Source organism: Chiloscyllium plagiosum, chromosome 11 (genome assembly GCF_004010195.1).
Source record: "Chiloscyllium plagiosum isolate BGI_BamShark_2017 chromosome 11, ASM401019v2, whole genome shotgun sequence".
NCBI lineage: Eukaryota > Metazoa > Chordata > Chondrichthyes > Orectolobiformes > Hemiscylliidae > Chiloscyllium > Chiloscyllium plagiosum.
This window is the reverse complement of record NC_057720.1, coordinates 54,527,035-54,548,819: the sequence shown is the minus strand read 5'-3', so window position 1 is coordinate 54,548,819 and position 21,785 is coordinate 54,527,035. Positions and strand designations below refer to the sequence as shown.

At 40.2% G+C, this 21,785-nt stretch overlaps 1 protein-coding gene across 19 annotated transcripts in view; it reads left to right on the top strand.

The window, feature by feature from the left end:
* Positions 1-21,785, top strand: part of lrrc7 (leucine rich repeat containing 7) — a 607,301-nt gene that overhangs the window by 58,304 nt on the left and 527,212 nt on the right. For 18 of the 19 annotated variants that reach the window (XM_043699364.1, XM_043699344.1, XM_043699362.1 and 15 more), the window contains exon 1: positions 21,267-21,545. The exons of the other annotated variant lie outside the window; for it this stretch is intronic. In XM_043699364.1, the coding sequence (XP_043555299.1) occupies positions 21,521-21,545 (25 nt within the window). In that variant the 5' untranslated portion in view covers positions 21,267-21,520. Of the gene's footprint in view, positions 1-21,266; positions 21,546-21,785 lie in introns of those variants that run through there. 19 annotated transcript variants of the gene reach the window in all.

Below are 21,785 nucleotides of genomic sequence, written 5' to 3'. Positions count from 1 at the left end.
TCTGAAATTGAACCTTCTAGCTCAGCGAGCAAACCTACATCCAAAACCTCAACCTGAGCTACAAATCTTCCTAAAACTTGCTGAGTCTGTACTCATTGGAGTTGAGAAAAATGAGAAGTGATTTAATTGAAACATACAAGATCGTTAGTGGGCTTGACAGAGTAGAAACTGAGAGGTTGTGTAGAAACTGTGAGGTTGTTTCCCCTTGTGAGAGAATCTAGGACCAGCATTGCATAATGTCAGCGTAACGGGTTACCAAATTAAGACCAAGTGAAGTTTCATCTCTGAATAGAGTGAACCTGTCAACTTCTTTCCCACAGATGGCTGTTGAGCCTGGGTCATTAAAGATGTTCAAGGCTAAGATAGACAAATTTTTAATCAGTAAGGGAATCAAGTCTGGGAAAGGAAAGTGGAGTTGAAGATTATTGGATCAGTCATGATCTCATTTGAATCATGGAACAGACTTGATTGGCTGAATAACCTACTTCTGCTTCTATATTCTTATAGTCTTATGGTCTTATACAGTGATGCGCAGTACACATTTAATACCTCACCCATTGACGTATGCCTTCTCCCTGGACCAATAGATCTCCATTTTGATTGCTAATTGCCCCTTACTGGTCCTTTTTGCTCTTAGTATACTTGTGGAAAACATTTAAATTCTCTTTTAGGTTTACCACCAGTATGTTCTTATACTGTAAGTCTAGACTACTCATTTCCTTTTTATATGAGATCTGTATTTGTATTTGATCTGGATGCCCCATTTATTTTACAACGAGCATCTGTTATACTCCCACTTTGTCTCCTTTCTCAACCACGGAGGTTCACTTTCATTTTGCTGTCTTTCTCCTTGTGAGAATATAGTTATACGATACTAAACAATCTTCTGTTTAATGGTTGCCTGTTGCTCCTTTGCATTAGTGCCTGCCAATCTTTGACTTTAATTTACTTAGGCTGGATCCATCTTCGTGTTACTGTAACTTACCCAATTATAGTTGAGTATTTTTATTCTTGACTGCTCCTTAACATTTTCCATATATCTAAACCTTATGATTTTTGAGACACTGTCAAAATGTGATATTCTCCACTTAGCCCATTTTGTTTCCAAGGTCTGGATCCAGTAACCATTCCTCTGCCCCTAACATAATCTATGTCCTTAACACAATTATTGATGCATTTAATATTGCAGTCATTAATGTCGATCGTCACCTCTTAGTAATTGCCTTGTAATTCTGCTGTGCCATCTTATTCACACATTTTGGTGACTTATAAAGAACAGCAAGTTGTGTAAGTGTTCCTCTATTGTTTCTTAACTCCAACCATATAGTTTCTGTTTGATTCCCCCCAAGTGTGTAACAATATTTTCTTTTAATAAAAGCTGTTGCTGTCTTCCTTTTATCCTTCCTTATTTTTGTGAATTACCCTAAAATACTCGTCAATCAACAAATCCGCTTTATATTTTACCTTGTCTCACTCCTTCTTGGCTATTTACCTACAACTTACCAAATTTTTTTAGAATTTGAATCCCTACAGGTGGAAGCAGTCCCTTCAGCCCAACAAGTCCACACCGACCCTCCAAAGAGTAACACACCCAAACCCATTCCCCTACATTTACCCCTAACCTACACATCCCTGAACACTATGAGCAATTTAGCATGGCCAATTCACCTAACCTGCACATCGTTGGATTGTAGGAGGAAACCGGAGCACCCGGAGGAAACCCATGCAGGCACAGGCAGAATGTGCAAACTCCACACAGACTCCCGAGGCTGGAATTGAACCCGGGTCCCTGGTGCTGTGAGGCAGCAGTGCTACTGCATAATGTGCAGTTCTTTGCATGCAAAAAAACTAAGTAAAATCTCTTCATATTTTCTATGATCCCATTTATTTCTATCTTATTTCTAAATCCATGTCTACCCTTCCTCTGTGCTCCTTTTTTCGACTATTTAGTGATTTCTGAACTCCCTGTTGAACTGGTTGAAACCCAACCCAAAATTCTTGATGACCTGCCCACAAAGGTATCAGTATTGTGGATAGAGGTTTGCTCGTTGAGCTGTAAGTTTTGTTTCTTGACGTTTTGTCACCCTACTAGGTAACATCTTCAGTGGGCCTTCAGGCGAGGCACTCAATCAACAACCACATCAAGTTAGACCCCATCTACCACCCCCTGAGAAAAAGAACCGGAAATGACATCACTGTAGGAAATGACACCACCAACCCAAAGAAACCCAAACATATAAATAGAAAGCAGGAATTATCAGCAGTGCTTTGCCCGGAGGCCCACTGAAGATGTTACCTAGTAGGGTGACGAAACATGTGGAAATGAACCTTTCAGTTCAGCGAGCAAACCTACATCCAGAACCGCAACCTGAGCTATAAATCTTCTCAAAATTTGCTAAGATATCAGTATCTGCTGTGTTCAGGTACAATATACCCATATTGAAGAGGTTATTTTTGTAACAGAATTGAAAGCAATTGTCAGTAATCTGAAGATGTTCCTCTTGCATCATGCCCTTATTCATACATTAACTTGCTATATCGTCCAATTTGTGTTCCAACTAACCTGTGTTGCTGGGTGTAATCTTTGATGCCCTGTTGTTTAACTTCCAGTACCCAGATCCTCAAACTCTGATCGCAAGACCTTGAGCCCTTTCCTCCCTATCATTTGGTTATATTTAGATCATGATGTCTGATTCACTTTCTCATCTCCAAGAACTTTTTGTGACCTCTTTGAAAATCCCTTACCGTGGCACAGGGGGGAAACATACCTGTTTAAGAAGAGAGTTAGGCAAAAAATGGGAAATTATTGGCCAATTAGCCTGACCTCAGTTGTTGGTAAGATTTTGGAGTCCATTATGAAGGATGAGATATCTGAATACTTGGAAGTTCATGGTAAAATAGGGCAAAGTCAGCATGGTTTCATCAAGGGGTGGTAATGCCTGACAAATCTATTAGAATTCTTTGAGGAGGTAATGAGCAGGTTAGACCAAGAAGAGCCAATGATGTTAGCTATCTGGACTTCCAGAATGCTTTTGATAAGGTGCCGCACAGGAGGCTACTGAGTGTTAAGAGGCCAGGTACTAACATGGATAGAAGATTGGCTGTCTGGCAGAAGGCAGAGAATGGGCATAAAAGGGTTCTTCTCAGGATGGAAGCTGGTGACTAGCATTGCACAAGGGTTGGTGTTAGGACCACAAATTTTCATTTTATACATTAATGATATGGATGAAGGAACTGAGGGCATTCTGGCTAAGTTTGCAGATGATACAAAGGTAGGTGGAGGGACAGGTAATATTGAGGAGGTGGGAAGTCTGCAGAAAGATTTAGACAGGCTAGGAGAGAGGGCCAAGAAATAGCAGATGGAATACAACGTGGGAGTATGAGGTCATACAGTTTGGTAGGAAAAATAGACATATGGACTATTTTCTAAATGGAGAGAAAATTCACAAGTCTGAAGCGCAAAGGGCTTGGAAGTCCTAGTCCAGTTTTCTCTTAAGGTAAACTTACAGGTTGGGAAGGCAAGTATAATGTTGTCATTCATTTTGAGAGGACTAGAATATAAAAGCAGGGATGTACTTCTAAGGCTTTATAAGGCTCCGGTCAGACTACATTTAGAGTATTGTGTGCAACTTTGAGCCCCATTACTCAGGAAAAATGTATTTACCCTGGAGTGGGTCCAGAGGACGTTCACAAGCATGATATCAGGAATGAAAGGCGTAACGTGTGAGGAACATTTAAGGACTCTGGGACTATGCTCAATGAAGTTTAGAAGGATAAGGGGAGATCTGATTAAAACTTTCAGAATACTGAATGGCCTGTACAGGGTGGACATTGGGAAGATGTTTCCACTGGTAAAGAGACAAGAGCCCGAGGGCCAAGCCTTAGAGTGGAGGGAAGACCCTTTAGAACGGAAATAAAGAATAAGTTCTTCAGCCAGAGAGTGGTGAATCTGTGGAATTCATTGCCATGAAAGCTGTGGAGGCCAGGTCGTTGACTATATTTAAAACTGAGATAGATAAGTTCTTGATTGCCAAGGGGAACAATTGTTAGATTAGATTAGATTACTTACAGTGTGGAAACAGGCCCTTCGGCCCAACAAGTCCACACCGCCCCGCCGAAGCGCAACCCACCCATACCCCTGCATTTACCCCTTACCTAACACTACGGGCAATTTAGCATGGCCAATTTACCTGACCTGCACATCTTTGGACTGTGGGAGGAAACCGGAGCACCCGGAGGAAACCCACGCAGACACAGGGAGAATGTGCAAACTCCACACAGTCAGTCGCCTGAGGCGGGAATTGAACCCGGGTCTCTGGCGCTGTGAGGCAGCAGTGCTCACCACTGTGCCACCGTGCCGCCCATAGGGAGAAAGTCACAGGGAGAAAGTCACAGTTACAGGGAGAAAGTCGAAAGATGGGGTTGAAAAACCTATTAGCCATGTAAAAGGACATTCAGCATGTACCTCTAGAGCTAGATAAAGAAAGGAAATGTAGTGGATCAAGTTCATACGAATTTTCAAAAATATTTAATGATGCACCATATAAGAAATTGGATTGTAGGTTAAGGAAAGTGTTGTAAAATGAAAAATTATGATCAATACGTGATGACCTGACTGCCGTGAAATTCAAAAGATACCACTACAAAGCATTCCAATAATTGTTGAAAGCCGTTGATTAAATTCTGTGTCTGCACTACTTCTTTGCAATCCTCAGGAGTTTCTATCTTGCATCTCAATGCCTATCTCACATCAAGCTTCAATTGTGGGTAAAGCTGCGACCCTCACCCTGCCTCCTAATGCAGTTTACTCCTTCCCAGCATTAATTTCACATAGACAGGGTGTGCAATGTCTGCCAACATCAAATTATACAAATATATGGATGCCACATTTAGAATTAAGTCAGTGAACTCCACATCACTGCATGCTCCTGTAAAGATCTCATGAGTATATAGTAACTGCACAAAAATGCAAATGTCAATTTTCTGAATATCAGAAAAAAAAACTCTTACTTAATATAAAATAAGAAAAGATCTTAGAATTTTCACAACTTTGGTATTGCAATTTGTTGTGTGTTAATAATGTTTTCCATATCGAAGTGCTGTTGGAATGATATGCCCAATGCCAATGATAGTCATTCTAATCAGTTGATACATTATTACAGATGGCAAAGTGTCAGAAGAGGCTTGGCTCTGTTTTGAAGATTTTTTTTCTCAGTTCTCTTGGAGGAAAGTACAGTAGACATGTACTGTGAACCTGACCATATGTTGCTTCAGAATCAGTGTCATAAAATACACATGCAACAGAAAAAAATGACCTCTGTTTCCTTGAAATTCACTCCTGTTTACAATGGTGAGGGAATGAAATACATTTGGCCAATTTCAACCCAACTTCTTCTAACTGTAAATACACATTTCAGATAATTATAATTGAAATAATGGATTAGAAATATTGCTTCTGGGCAGTTTTAGGACCACATTAAAATCTATAAAAATTAAGGAAGTAAAATTAGTTCTTAATTTCTAACATAGTTTATGTCTGACATTTGTTTAAAATATTAAATAGTTTATTGTATTCAGATTAGTGGTATTTTGCTTGTTTTCCTTTCCCTTTTCAAATATTCTCCTTTTTGCCACTATAAGCTTTTATTCATGCTGGAAGGTCTTGCAATCATTTTCATTCCTGTACTGCAGGATGAGTTGGGAGGATTGGCAACTCTATTTTGACCTTTCCACACCTTGAAGTCACTACAGAATTTTTAAAAGATGAGATGCTAAGACCCAACTTAAGGCAAATAATGCAGATGCAGAAGTTTGAAGGATAAACAGAAAAAGTGGAAATATTCAAGGTTACACAGCATCTGGGGAGAAAGAAATTGAATTAATGCTTATGACGGACTTTAAATAAGAAGTCTTTAAGGGATCAGCATCAAATCAGTTTCCAGTTAGACAGTCTGCCTGAATTCTCTATGTCTGATGTACAGGGAAGTTGAGTGGGTGTTTTACAGGTGGTTGATTGAATTACACCTACTTCACATCTTCAGCAATGTTGAAATTTCCCCTACAGATATCCTTTATCAGCACTTAAATTCATTGTGCTGTACAAACATATATAGTAATAACTCCTCAAAAATTAGAAGATGAATTTTCAATTTAACTCAAAGCTTAGAGTCAAAGTTTCTAAGTTATTTTACAATCAACGAATGTCTAATACATGTTCTTAATGCTTTGGAAAGTAAGTTGCCAGTAAAAGTCATCAACGTCAATTTGCAATATGGAAACATAAAACATTTGCAGCAAGAATAGGAAAAAGATGCTAATTTACAGGTCGCTATTACTCATTTATTGGTCTGTTCACTTTTTTCTATTAATTTATCATTTCACTGATGCCCCATGAATTTGTCAGTGTTTACAGTTACATTGATTTGGTAATTCATTGGATCCTCCTTCTCCATTAATTGTATATTCTCTTCCATTTGTAAATACAAGCACCATGCCCAACCATCACTACCATCCTGCTGCTATGCAAGAATGTGCATGTGGTAGTTTTTGTCACTACAGGGGAACAGTTCTTTTGAGGATGAAGATCGCAGCAGTAGCACCAGAAGATGGTGCTGTTTCTGTTTTCTCAATTAGTCACTGCTTGATCTTGGCTAATTAGAGTGCAAGGTTCAGGGGTCAATTTGGATCTAATTCTACAGTGAAGAAGAACTCAAGACACCTTTTCCTTGTGGATAGAATTCATTGACTACTCAGTCACACAGATGATTCCACACCCAATGCCATCTATTTCTCCTTTATATCAGTCAGTTAATTAATCAATAAATGCCAGTGAGCAGCTTACCTACTTTTTATTCTGACCTGGTGGCCATATAATTACGTCTGAGGCACAGAGTAATCAATTCTGAGGCAGTAAGCGAGCCAGTGAGAGCAGAATTAATTATTTTTTTTTTAAAAACCGAAAGAATTGCGGATGCTGTGACTCAGAGACAAAAATAGAAATTGCTGGAAAGGCTCAGCAGGTCTGGCAGCATCTGTGGAGAGAAATCAGGGTTAACATTTCAGGTTGAGTGACCCTTCCTCAGAACTGATGGTAGCTAGGAAAATGTCAGTTTATATACAGACGATAGGGTGGGGGAGGGGCTAAGGAGTAAATGATAGGTGGGGATATAGCCGAAAGAGAGAGAAGAGCAGTTAGACAGTCAAAGGAGTGGATAACAATCTGCCTCGAAGAGTGAATAGGTGCTAATAGGGACTGTTGGTGGCTAAAATTGGGTGGTGTTTAATGGCAGACTATGCGTGGTTGTGGCGGTTGGGAGTAAGGACAATGGAGAGCTCAAACTCTGAAGTTATTGAATTTGATACTGAGTCCAGAAGGCTGGATCCCCAGATGGGAAAATGTGGTGCTCTTCTTCTAGCTTGCACTGAGCTTTGCTGGAGCACTGCAGCAAGTTTCAGACAGAGATGTTGGCCAGGGATGAGGGTAGTGTGTTGAAGTGGCAAGCAACTGGAAGCTCACGATCATCTTTGTGAACTGAATGCAAGTGTTATACAAAGCGGTCACCCAGTCTATACTTCATTTCCCCAGAGGAGACCACATTGTGAGCAGTGAATGCAGTGCACTAGATTATGTGAAATGCAGGTAAAGCGCTGCTTCACCTGGAAGGTGTGTTTGGGTCCTTGGGTACTGAGGACAAAGTCAGAAGTCTGATGACACTAGGTTATAGTCCAACAGGCTGATTCGAAATCACAAATTTCAGAGCGCTGCTCCTTTGTCGGGTGAAGTGCAGGCATAGCATTTATAGGCCTTTCTATGCCAGTGGGCTAACCAATTCCCACTGTTACCTGGACAATAGATCCTCACACCCTGCTTCCTGTAAAGACTCTATTCTATTTTACCAGTTCCTCTGTCTCCATTGCATTTGGTCGGATGATGCTAATTTCAACAAGGGAGCCTCTGAAATGTCCACCTCTTCCTCAACTGAGAATTCTTCAGCACTGTTGGCAGGGCCCTCAGCTGGTTCCAACCCATCTCACTTGCTTCAGCCCTCACTCCCTCAACCTTCCCTCAATAGTGATAGGGTCCTTCTTATCCTTACCTACCATCCTACCAACATCCACATCCCAAGGATCATTAGCCACCATTTCCATCACCTCCAACACCGGACACACATTCCCCTCCCCTCCCTTGTCAGCCTTCCACAGGGACTGTTCACTCTGGGACACCCTGGTCCACTCTTCTTTCATTCCCAACACCATTCCCCACATAGCATCACAGTACCTTCTGCTGCAACTAAAGAAGGTGAACACTTGTCTGTTTACTTCCTCCCTCCTCAGTATCCAAGGGCCCAAACACACCTTCCGGGTGAAACAGCGCTTTATTTGCACTTCACACAATCTAGTCTACTGCATTCACTGCTCACAATGTGGTTTTTTTCTATATTGGGGAAATGAAGCATAGACTGGGTGATCACTTCGCAGAACACTTGCGTTCTATTAACCAAAAAGACCCTGAACTTCAAGTTGCCTGCCTCTTCAACACATAACTTTGTTCCCTGGCCAACATCTCTGTCTCCAGCATGCTGCTGTGTTCCAGCCAAGCTCAGTGCAAGTTAGAAGAACAGCACCTCATTTTCTGACTGGGAACCTTGCAGCCTTCCAGATTTCATATCAAGTTCAATCATTTTAGAGCATGAGTTCTCTCATATCCTTTCCCCAACCCCCAAAACCTAGTCTTATTATCACGTAGTCTGCAATTGCACATTGTTAGCCACTAAAAGCCCCTATCAGCAGCTATTCACCCTCCTAGCCAGATTGTTGTTTGTATAACTTCTCTCCTTTCTCTTTGGACCCTGTTTCCACCTACCATTTACTCCTTAGCTCCTCCCCCCACCTATCTTCTGTATATAAACTGACATTTTCCTAGCTACCATCAGTTCTGAGAAAGGTTCGTTCAACCTGATTTCTCTCCACAGATGCTGCCAGACCTGTTGAGCTTTTCCAGCAATTTCTATTTTAATCTCTGAATTAACTTAAGGTACTGGCACTATATTTAAAGGAGCGACAGCCCTGTTTTTGTTGCTGTTGGAACAAAGTACTTCTCCCTAGCTTTGAGTTCACCTGCTGCTTTTGCCATTGCTTTACTGCTGTTGCTGCTAACTTGAATTTTCCTGCCAAGAGCATTGCTTCACTGTTCCTTCACCCAAGATTCAAGAAAAAGACCAACCTCACTGGAAGGCTACAGCAACACTGTGGAAAGTAGATGTCAAGTGGTCTGTTGTTCAGTGATGTCTCTGTCTATTCCCCTCTAGTCTACAAGGACAAGGTGAGATATCATCTCCACCAGATGCAGGAGAGATGCCCCCCTGACCAAGCCAGACTGGAGAGATTTTGCAGAGGGGTTAGGAGTTTTGAGGTAATCACTTCTCAAATCTGGATCTAGTGCTATGTCAATGGTCTAATTCACCAAGGTGAAAACACCATATGCCATAGCCACGCAGACGTTGCGAAAGGCAATGTAAGGGGATTTGCTTGGTGTCCAGGAAATGACCACTCAGTTCTTAGCAATTTGCTGAGACTGCAAGCAGCACATCATGTCACAGGTAAGACTGAATCTCAGTGGGAAGTGCCCTTCCACCTTTTCTGAGCCAAAAGATCCCTCAAAGGGGCCATGAGCAGCGAGTATCTGTGGGCTCCCAGCATGGACTTTTGGGCCAATCCTTATCTCTGTGGAGAATCTAACAGTGTTCTTGCATGTGCTTGTAGGTGAAGATGGTGCACAACAGACAGCCATGATTGGAGGCTGAGGGGTGATCTTACAGAGGTTTATACAATCATCAGGGGCATGGATAAAGTAAATAAGCTAGGTCTTTTCCCCAGGTTGGGGGAGTCCAAAACTAGAGGGCACAAGTTTAAGGTGAGAAGGGAAAGATATAAAAGGGACCTAAGGGGCAACATTTTCACACAGAGGGTATTGCATGTGTGGAATGAACTGCCAGAAGAAGTGATGGAGGTGGGTACAATTACAACATTTAAAAGACTGGGTGGGTATATGGATAGCAAGGGTTTAGAGGGATCTGGACTAAATGCTGGCAAATGGGAGAGAGAGAATTTTAATTGTTGATGGAATCAAGGGTTATAGGAAAGTGGAGTGGAGGATAATCAGATCAGCTATGATTTGTATAGTAGAATAGACACAATAGGCGTAATAGCCTGCTTCTCTTCCTACTTCTCATGATCTTATGATATTGAGGCGATGAGGTAGATATGAGTGGACTGCCAGGCCATTTCAGAAAGCAGTTAACAGTCAATTAGATTGCTATGGGTCAGAATTCACATGTAGACCAAATTACGTAAGGATTACAAATTTCCTTCCCGAAAAGGACATCAGTGAACCAGATGCGTTTATTCCAAAGCATTTTGTAACAGGAAAATAGCAGTTAGCTCCTGTCCTCTTTACATTGATGTCCTGGTTTGGTTAGGAAATAGGAAGAGCTGTGTTTTTTTTTTCATCCTGTATATTCCCTTACTTCCCAAAGACATAAAATGGCAGTTTAGAATAAAACTGTTCATAAATGGGAGATATTGTACATCTAGGAAAATTTTGAAAACCTATTTCAATGCAAGGGACTTTGGTGGCTCGCTTTCAGCTTTACTATGGCAACAGAAGGGAATTTTACTTTCTGTGTTTTTAAAAAGCTGTGCACAGACAAAGGCAGCGCAAGCAATTGTTCTTAAATTTAAATTTTGCTTGCAGCTTCTGAGGGTGATGGAACAAAATCTGCTTGCAGTCGAAGTGAACTCCCTGGTAAAGACCAGAGTGCCTCCTTACAATATTAATAATCCCAAGGCATATGCTTATGCAATATTAGTGCTGCTGCTTCATTGCAATAATCAGCTCCAAAGAGAGGTAGCCTAACCACATTGCTTTGATGTGCAGCAGTATTGTCATTTCTAGGAGATACCAGAAACACGAGTTGACCAGCCACATCCATGTTATTTTAAAGCATTAATTGGTTTTATTTAGCATTCCTGATCTGTCATTTATGGGATTGTCAGGTTTTTCAAGTAAATTTTAAAGGTTGATCAGCTTTACTTAATTTAAATAAAAATATACTCAAACCCCCATATTTAAGACTTTTTGTTTGCAGTGTACCATTGTGATAGGGCTGACCATTAGGTTGTGTTTAGATGAGTTGAGCATCTGGTAATAGAATGATAAAATTACACAGAACAGGTAGCGTATTCCAGCAAAACATCTTACCTCTAAATCTTCTGCCAATTACCTTAAATTTGTGACCTCAGGTCACTGACTGCCATTTTAAATAATTTCTTCTTATTTACTTTATGGAAGCTGTTTGTAATTTTCACATTGATATCAAGTCTTCTCTTCTTTAAGAAGGATAATCCCTAATTGCCAGTTTATAGTATGAAGTCCTTAATTTCTGGTACCAGTTGAGTGAATCTCCAATGCACCATCTCTGGTCTTTAAGTATTGTCATAGGGCTTCATAGATGTTGTAGAAATATTATGATGTCTTTCCTTAGGGGTGGTGCACAAAATTGCCCAAACATACTCCAGTTAGAACCTAATTCCTAGGAGTCAACATGATAGGGAAACATGATTAATAATCAATAAAAAAATCCCAAAATTGGATGCAGATGCCAGATGCACTAATCAGCTAAATTGCAAGAGTATTTTATTGGCCATGGAGCACTTTGGGTGGCATGTTTTGCTGGTTGTGAAAAGTTTTTTTTGGAAGTACATTTTTGTCCACCTAGGTTTTAAATATATGATTGTAACATATAATGCTTTGTATTTTTTGGTACAAAAGTAGCTCTTAAAGCAACTTCTTTTTCTGGTCGTGCCTGTTATCATATGAATCACCCCAAAGTCTCAGGAAAACAGGTGGAAAGTTAAGAAAGATTAGGAGGATTCACCAAAAACTTGTTTAAAGAAATGGGCTTTTAATAGGTTTTAAAAGAAGACCCATTTATATAGCACTTATCACAATTTCAGGATGTCTCAAAGCACCATATAATCTAGTTTAATCATATTTGCAATGTAGGAAAGACAGAAGCTAGTGTGCAGACAGTAAAGTCATACAGACAGCAATGCAGTAATGGTTATTTAATGTATTTTTAGGTGTTGGTTAAGGGAAAAGTATTGGTCAGGGAAAATATCATGGAAAATTTCCACACACTTTCAAAATAGAGACATGACATTCTTTTGAGAGGGCAACAGTACCTCATTTTAACATCTGAAAGATGTCCACTGACAAGTCAGTACTTCCACAGCATTGAACTGGAGAGTAAGCTTGGATCTTGTATTCCAACTTGAAATGAAATTTGACCTTTCGAACTTCTACATCAAAATAAGAGATTCTCACCACCCATGGCTAACACTGTTGGCAAATGCAACTGCTAAATTGTGTACCAAAGTTTCACAAATAGAAATCAAATAATGCTAATTAATTATGTTGGTGACAATGGTTAAAAGTAAAATGTTAGCCAAGATGCAGGAAGAATGAGTTTAAAGAGCGCAATAAGGTCTTATAAATATAGTACAAAATGCTGATTGAAAATTGTCTGTCTGAGGCTAACTAGCACTGTGCAAATACTGTGTTGTTATGTTTACGTTTGTAATTTAAAGTATGTAATATGCCATTGTGTATTACTTCTGTCATTGTTTGATGGTTAATTTGTTTTAACCATCAGGTTACTGTGGATTCACACATAGTTCTTTAGTGAAACAATATTGATCGATCAGAAATTTCTCAAACCTATCTGTTAGGACATTTAAGATTATTGTAAATTACTAGGAGGTGACTCTAGGAGCAGACACATAAGTTATTCATTGGTACCATCTGATCTTGGTAAAGATGTGTGAGTTCATAGGCTAAAAGAGAGAAGCTGTTACAAAAATGTTGATCTTACAAAATGATTGCCATGTCAAAGAATGACAGAGAGTAAGAAGCGATATTACTAAGACAACCATTATTTTTGAAGAATCTAATCAGAAATTGGCAATCCAAGATTGACCATGAAACTAACAACCCCATTAGAATTCAGGATGTCTCTGATCAGCAGAGAGAGTAGTGGTTGGCAAGGGTTAATAAGTGGTAATTTTTAGTGGTTGGGTACGCAAGAAAGAAAGATTAGAAACAGAAGGAGCAACTTGGTCAACAGAAAAGAACAAGAGACTTGTCCCTAGTCAACCAATGCTGTGAGTTAGTAAACCAATGAATCAATGAATTTCCAATTCTTGGAAATTTTATGTGGTAATGATAATTGCCTCAGTGTACATTCAATGTTCATATAACAGTGTTTCAACAAATAAACTAATCTATTTATTTTAAATAGATTAGTGCCTCTACTCCTCTATTGTTAGAGACAACAGAAATTTCTATCCTTTGAAGGTTTGTAGATAGAAAATGTTTGGAATATGTGGCAATTGATTAGAATGTAAAAGAAGAATAGACAAGTTAGTGTGTCAGTTTGTTAAAATCAAATTCTAAACTTTTGTGTCAAAGATATCAACTTTCCTTATACTTTCGGAATCTACTAAAAGAAAAAAAAGTCCATTTAAAGTAGTAAATTCAATGTACCCTCAAAACAAATCAGTGTGCCTCTGATCAGCTATGCACCATACCTACAATAATTACCAGATTTTGTAATTTGGTACTATTTTGGACGTGTAGTGTAAAATGTTTTAGTTTGAAAATGAACATTACGAAACTAATCTCAGAAATGTAATGAATGTAAATATTATATTTAAGCCCCTACATTTATTTTTCTACTTAAGATGTCAGCAACCCTTTCAGAAGAAATTTATGATTTAATCAGCAGACTTTTAGTAGACATCAAGATAAAATATGTATAGGGCCACAGGTGACCTTTGTCATTTAGTCAACATGTACACACTATAAGGTAAATTGCAGTTGGAGGTGCCATCGATAGTATCAAGGGCAATTGCAAACTGCAGCGTGACATAGACAGGATGCAGAGCTGGGCTGAGAAATGGCAGGTAGAGTTCAACCTGAATAAATGCAAAGTGATGCAGTTTGGAAGGTCGAACTTCAATGCTAAATATAGGATTAAATACGAGATTCTTGGCAGTGTGGAGGACAGAGGGATCTTGGTGTTCAAGTACATAGATCCCTCAAAATTGCCAATCAAGTGGATAGGGTTGTTAAGAAAGCAGATGGTGTTTTGGCTTTCATTAACAGAGCCACAAGGTTTTGCTACAGCTCTACAAGTCCCTGGTGAGACCACACTTGGAATATTGTGTCCAGTTCTGGTTGCCCTACTATAGGAAAGATACAGAGGCTTTGGAGAGGGTGCAAAGAAGGTTTACCGAGATGTTGCCTGGACTGGACGGCTTGCCTTATGAAGAGAGGTTGATTAAGCTTGGACTTTCTCTCTGGAGAGAAGGAGGAAGAGAGGTGACCTGATCGAGGTGTACAAGATAATGAGAGGCACGGATAGAGTCAATAGCCAGAGACTTTTCCCTAGGGCAGGATTGACTGTCACGAGGGGTCATAGTTTTAAGATATTAGGAGAAAGGTATAGAGGGGATGTCAGAGGAAGGTTCTTTACGCAGAGAGTTGTGAATGCATGGAATTCATTGCCAGCGGTGGTGGTAGAAGCAGTCATTCGGGACATTTAAGTGACTGCTGGACATGCACATGGATAGCAGTGAATTGAGGGATGCGTAGGTTAAGTTATTTTATTTTACATTAGGATTAATCCTCAGCACAACATCGTGGGCCAAAGGGCCTGTTCTGTGCTGTACTTTTCTGTGTTCTATATTCACACTCTTGGCTAATTTATACAATTGGACATGCTGCCATATAGGTGACTAACAGGCTACCAAACATATCAAAATTATCACATTTCCCATGGTTCTTGGACCTTTTGATTACATCCTTGAAATGTATGCCCCAAATATAAATACTCTTCATTATTTGAAGCACATAGTTTTCTGATCCCTGGATTATAGGTCGACTGCAATGACAAACACTGATTCTTACATGTGAATTCACGACATGCTAGGAGCTGTCATGGTGCTATTACATAGTGTTGGTCCAGTGACTCAGTTCTATTTTAACAGCAGAGTTGAATGTCAAGATTCCAACTGTGTGGCAGGAAATCTCTGATATTTCCAGGGCACATGGTACCTTACTATATGAGCAATAATGCTAAAGGGAAGTGATAGAGGGAAGAACACTAATGGCAAGGAGAAAATAAATTAAATCATGAGGATGCTTAAAGAAAGATTAATTTGAGAACACATTATATTATGCACTTATTTGTGGCTAAAGAAACATGATGCCATGTGATGTACTTCATAACTTTGCATTCAGAAAAGAGCTGATGACATAAAAATGTGTGGAACTTGAGTAGAAGTGGACCATTCAACTCCTCGAGTCAGAGTGTAGTGCTGGAAAAGCACAGCCAGTCAGCCATCATCCGCGGAGCAGGAGAATTGACGTTTCGAGCATACGCTCATCATCAGGAATGAAGGTGTGGCCTATGGGGCTGAGAGATAAATGGGAGGGGGGTAGGGCTGGGGAAGGTAACTGAGAATGCGATAGATAGATGAAGCTGGGGATGAAGGTGATAGGTCCTAGAGGAGGTTGGAGCGGATAGGTGGGAAGGAAGATTAACAAGTAGGACAGGTCTAGAAGGCGGTGCTGAGTTTGAGGGTTGGATCTGGAATAAGGTGGGAAGAGGGGAAGTGAGGAAATTGGTGAAATCCACATTGATCCCATATGTTTGGAGGGCTCCAAGGAGGAAGATTGGGCGTTCTTCCTCCTGGTGCCAGGTGCTAAGGGTTTGGCATTGGAGGAGGCCCAGGACCTGCATGTATTTGGCGGAGTGGGAGAGTTAAAGTGTTTGGCCACAGAGTAGTGGGAATGTTTCATGCATGACCTGGAAATGTTCTCTGAAGCATTCCACAAGTAGGTGTCTCCAATGTAGAGGAGACCACATTAGAAGCAACTGATGCAGTAGATGACGTGCGTGGAAGTACAGGTAAATCTCTGATGGATGTGGAAGATTTCTTTGGGGCCTTGGATGGAGGTACGGGGGTAGGTGTGGGCTCAGGTCTTAAAGAAAGATTAATTTGAGAACACATTATATTATGCACTTATTTGTGGCTAAAGAAACATGATGCCTGAAGAAGGGCTAATGCCCGAAACGTCGATTCTCCTGTTCCCTAGATGCTGCCTGACCTGCTGCGCTTCTCCAGCAACACATTTCCATCTCTGGGCTCAGGTCTTGCAGTTCTTGTGGTGGCAGTGGAAGGTGCTGGGAGGGGAGAGTGGATTGGTGGGGGCTGTGGACCTAACAAAGGAGTCATGGAGGGAATAGTCTTTACAAAACACCAGTAGGGGCGGGGAGGGGAATATATCCCTGGTGGTGTGTTCTGTTTGTAGGTGGCGGAAATGGCGGAGGATAATGTGATGTAACCAGACGTTGGTGGGGTGAAAGGTGAAGACCAGGGGGTTCTGTCCTTGTTGCAGTTGGAGGGGTGGGGTTCAAGAGCGGAGGTGCGAGAAGTGGATGAAATGTGCTGGAGGGCATCATTGATCATGTGGGAGGGGAAATTGCATTCTTTGAAGAAGGAGACCATCTGTTATGTTCTGTGGTGGAATTGGTCCTCCCTGGGAGCAGATAAGGTGGAGGAATTGGGAATAAAGGATTGCATTTTTACAGGAGGGCAGGGTGGGAGGAGGTGTAGTCCAGGTAGCTGTGGGAATTGGTTTCTGTGGTGGAATTGGTCCTCCTGGGAGCAGATAAGGTGGAGGAATTGGGAATAAAGGATTGCATTTTTACAGGAGGGCAGGGTGGGAGGAGGTGTAGTCCAGGTAGCTGTGGGAATTGGTGGGTTTGTAGTAGACGTTCATGTTAAGTCGGTCACTGTTAATGGAGATGGAGAGGTCCAGGAAGGGGAGGGAGGTGTCCGAAATGGTCCAGGTGAACTTAAGGTCAGAGTGGAACATGTTAGTGAAGTCGATGAGCTGATCAACCCCCTCATGGGAGCACAAGGTGGTGCCAACACAGTCATGAATGTTGCGGAGGAAAAGGTAGGGAATGGTGCCAATGTAACAGCGGAAGATGGACTGTTCCAATACCCAATGCTTCTTCGACTCTGATCTCCAGCGTCTGCAGTGCTCACTTTCTCCCATTCAACTCCTTGAGTCAGCCTCTCTATCCAAAATGATTGTTGCTGATTTGTTTGTTTTGAATTCGACATTTCCATCCTGATAATTGCTGAACTGCTTACTTAACAAGAACCTATCTACGTCTGCCTTATAAAAATTCAACAAACCTGTTTCCACTGCCTTCTGAGGCAGAGAGTTCCAAAATTTCTCAACCCTCAAGAGAAAACATTTCCCTCATCTGTCCTAAAACGATGATAACTAATTTTAAAACAGTGTACCCTAGTTCTGCACTCAACTGCAAAAAGAAACATTCTTTCCATGTCCACCTTGTCAAGACTATTCAGGATCTTATACACTTTAATGAAATCATCTTTCACTTTTCCAAACTTCAGTGGGAAGAAGCCTGGTCTCTCTAACCTATCCTTATGAGACAATCTGCTAATTCCAAGTATCAAACTAATAAAATGCCTCGGAGCCACGTCAAATACATTTATATCTGATAGGATGCCAGATACACCAACGATGCTATTGTTGATGCTGACAATCTGATTAATGAAGAATGGGAAGAAAATGTGGTGGCAATGACAGTTATGCAGGTAAAAGGCACACCTTCACAAATAAATAAATGAATTGTTAGTTGTGATTTTCGGCCATCAGTGATATCTTTCTTGTCAGTAAATGCTGTCCTGACAGAAACTGGGGACAAGTTGACTCCTTGCAATGAGCACTGAAGCATACAATTGCAGGTTACTTAATGATGTAGATGTAGAAGTATTTAGGATTAATGAATAGAGGAAGGATGTGACTAGACTTGTGACCCCCAAAGGTTGGTGAAGGGATCTTAGCTGTTCATTATATTTACTAATAACTTTAATGAAGGAATGGGAATCTATATATCTAAGTTTGTAATTATACAAAAATGGGTGTTGCAGCATGTAGTACAGAAAGGAGAAGGAAGTTGTAAAAGGGACAATAGATTAAATAAGTGGGCACAATTGTGGGAAATCGAGTTCAATGTGAGGAAGTGTCAGGCCATCTTATTTGGAGCTGAGGAAGTACATCAGTGTATATTCTAAATGGCTAGGAAATGTCATAGTGCTAAAAGCTAGTGGACTGGCACAAAGAAAAAACTAAACAAGTTAACGGATTGTTAATATTTATCTTAAGGAGTATAGGCTAAAAACTGAAAGAAGTTATACTACAATTGTATAAAGCTGTGGTGAGACTGTATATGGAGCACAGCATAACTGTGGTTACTTAATGAAGTACTTTTCCTTTAAAACAAGGAACATGAAACCATAGGGTACTCTCAAAGGACATAGGCACTCTAAAATGAAATGCATTGTCTCAGTTTAGTGATTGGCATTTGCCATGTCATTACCTTTGTTACTTTACTGAAGTAATTCAGTTGCTTGTGCTGCAAAAGGGCCCTTGCGGATTTGGAATTCCATAGCTAACTCTTTTCATCTGGTGTTTGTCTCATGCCATGTCACTTGTTTGTTACTTCAATTATGACACCCATTTTCTAATTTCGGTCAGTGACCTTTGCACATTAGTCTATGAAATGTTAGATACTTGTTTTATTCTTGGTAATTTCAAGAATTCTACTTAGAGACTGCTTAAACATTTAACTGAATGGAATCCTTTATATTTGAAAATTGTTCTCCTGTTCCATTGCTTTCCAGATTTTCCAGGCTCCCCTGACATATTTCAAGAAGATGAAGTATCCTCATGAATATTGTTTTAGATGACACCAGATTTTAAATTACACGAGGCCTCATTTATTCCTCAGCCCTGAACTTGGAGAAAGTGAGGACTGCAGATGCTGGAGACCAGAGCCGAGAATGTGGCACTGGAAACGCACAACAGGTCAGGCAGCATCAGAGGAGCAGGAGAATCAACATTTTGGACAAGAGGCCTTCATGAGAAAAGGCCCATCCTGATGAAGGGCTGTTGTCCAAAATATTGATTCTCCCACTCCTAGGATGCTGCCAGACCTGCTATGCTTTTCCAGCGCCACATTCTCGGCTCAGCCCTGGACTTGCAGGATTACATTAATTCCAAGTTCAACTATGGGTTGAATTTGCAATTCTGACTCTTGTTATCTAAGTGCTTCATAGCCTTGTGCCTTCCCATCTTTGTGAGCCCCTACAACTCTACAGCCTTAAAAGAACTTTGTGCCTCTCTAACCCTGACCTTTTGCACATGCTCCATTTTTTAAAAATCCCATTCTGGCTCCTTTTTCTTCAGTCATCTGGGATTTCTTCCCAAATCCTGTCTTCACACTTCGTTCCTGTAACAGTCTGTGGAAAACTTCCCTCTTTGACTAAGCATTTAGATACAAACTTTGAATTTGGCTCAGTTTCAGTTTTTGTTTGATAATGATCTGATGTGTCATGCCACTAAATGTGTCACTGCATTAAAGGGGCTGTATAAATGCAGACTGTTGTTGCTTTACAATTTGAAGTTGGGTAGATAGGTAATGGAAGAAGGAATATAACGGGGAGGGCATATTTTCCTGTTAGTCGTGATCCTGGTCTTTGTGTTGCAATTAATCAATCAACTATGTTTATTTACTAATGATTCCAACTGAGACTGGCCACAATGTTATTAAGAATACAGTAGTGATGCTGAATGTTGAACAAAGAAGGCCTACTCTCAATGGTTGCTTTACCTTCTTTTCTGCACTAATGTAAATTAAAAAGGCTCTGTTCAGAGAATTTAACAATAAATGTGGCACAAAAGTTTTGCCCCACCCTCTTTGGGAACTGTCCTACAAGCTGCAGTATTGCTTTATTTTCCCATCTAGTAATGTCAGACTCACTCTCGTTGGCAAAGATTCCACAGGGAGATTGACTCATCAATTAGGTCCAGGTTCATAGTTGAAAATAGGAGATCCTCGTGGTCCCATTTTCAGTGGTGATACAGGTCTACTAAATAGTCTAACCTTGTGGTTGGAGAGGCTAAAAAAACCCAGTATAATTGACGCATGTCACATATGAAGCTAAGGCCAAAATCCCAGCCAAGTTTAAAGTCTTTCTGCCCATTTTTTCCCTGGGAGTCGTCGTGCGCCAGTTGAGATTGAAATTCTGGTTGAACATTGACTTCACCCACATTTCTGAGACTATTAGAAGCATTGTAAGAATGAAATCAGCTAACCAATGATTTGAGCACAGGGCTTTAGTACAAAATAATTTATCCACTGAGACTCTTTGGAAGTGTCAAGTAATAACTATTTTTTGAAGTAGCAACCATAAAATATTATCAGCTTATAACTGGCTGTAACAGATACATTAAATTCATGTTGGGTAAATATTTAATTATAAGCAGAAAGTTTAAACTGTACAATCTCATTGCAGCTTATCCCATTGCACAATGTTAAAAATATTTTTTTGTCTGTTAGAGTTATGTATTTACTGAATGGTTCAATATATTTGTTGATTAAATCACAGAAACCTCACTTGAGTAAATCTGAGACTGAAATCTTTTCCAAAAATGCATCATAACTGCATGGCTTAGTGGAGTGTACCAACTTCCTGGATCTGTGGGAGGAATAGAAATACAATTAACCTAGTTTAGAATTCTTGCGCATTGATTTTTTGTGTCAGTTTCTGGCAAGTCTCACTTTGTGTCAATAATTAACATATGTCATTATCTCACTTTACCTTTAACAAAGTGGATTTTTCCTTCCTAGTCACATGAAATGTATATTTTTGTTCATTTATCTTTCCATAGTAGGTCAGTTCTGCTGTTAATATATATTGGTATGCAGGCAAAGATATACTTACACATACTTTATATGTTAGTCGATTTACTTCATATTTTGTGAGATCATTTTGTTTAGTTGGTAGCTGGACAAGAAACACTGTGTTTTTCATTCATTTATTATCTCCTATATAGATTATAAAAGGCATGCAGTCATGAAGTATTTTAATTTACTGAAGATGAGACAAAAACACTGCGTTGCCATGCAGAGGCAGCAGGTGTCGAGAGACCCTTACATAATGAATCATTAAGGCAACTGCAGAAAGAACGTTAAAGCTCTTCATAACAGTGACGTTTGGTGTGTGGGGGTGGGGGAGGTGGGCTATATGTGTGTCGTGCCACTGATTCATTTTGCTGCAATTCTTTCTGCTTTTTCTTTTTCAAAATTGGGGCATACCGATGCTATCAGTTTTGTCAAGCACATGGCTTAGTTCAGCTGAAAGCTGTATGTACCTTGCACAGAAGTCTGTACCTGTTTCAGCGCCAAGCAGATGTCCGAGAAATGGAGAGACTCCAGCTATCTACAGGCTTATTGGAAGTGCAATAAAACTGCCTATTGCTGAATCAGTGTTTCTCACAACCTGAACACTAATGGACAATGATTCAACACTTCAGCGTGAGTATGCAGTCCGAGGTTTTATTTAGGGTAGCTATATATTAGGCTTGCATGCTTATAATCACCGAGTTTAGTCTAACTGTTGTAATCTGGAAGCCAGGATTTGGAAAACCGAGTATCTTACAATATTTTTTGCACAAATATATCTGTGAATGCTGTAACCAGAGCTCAGAAAAAGAAACATCTTCCCTCATAGGCTTTCATTCTTCAGTGTTGTAAGAATGTACTGCATCTAGGATT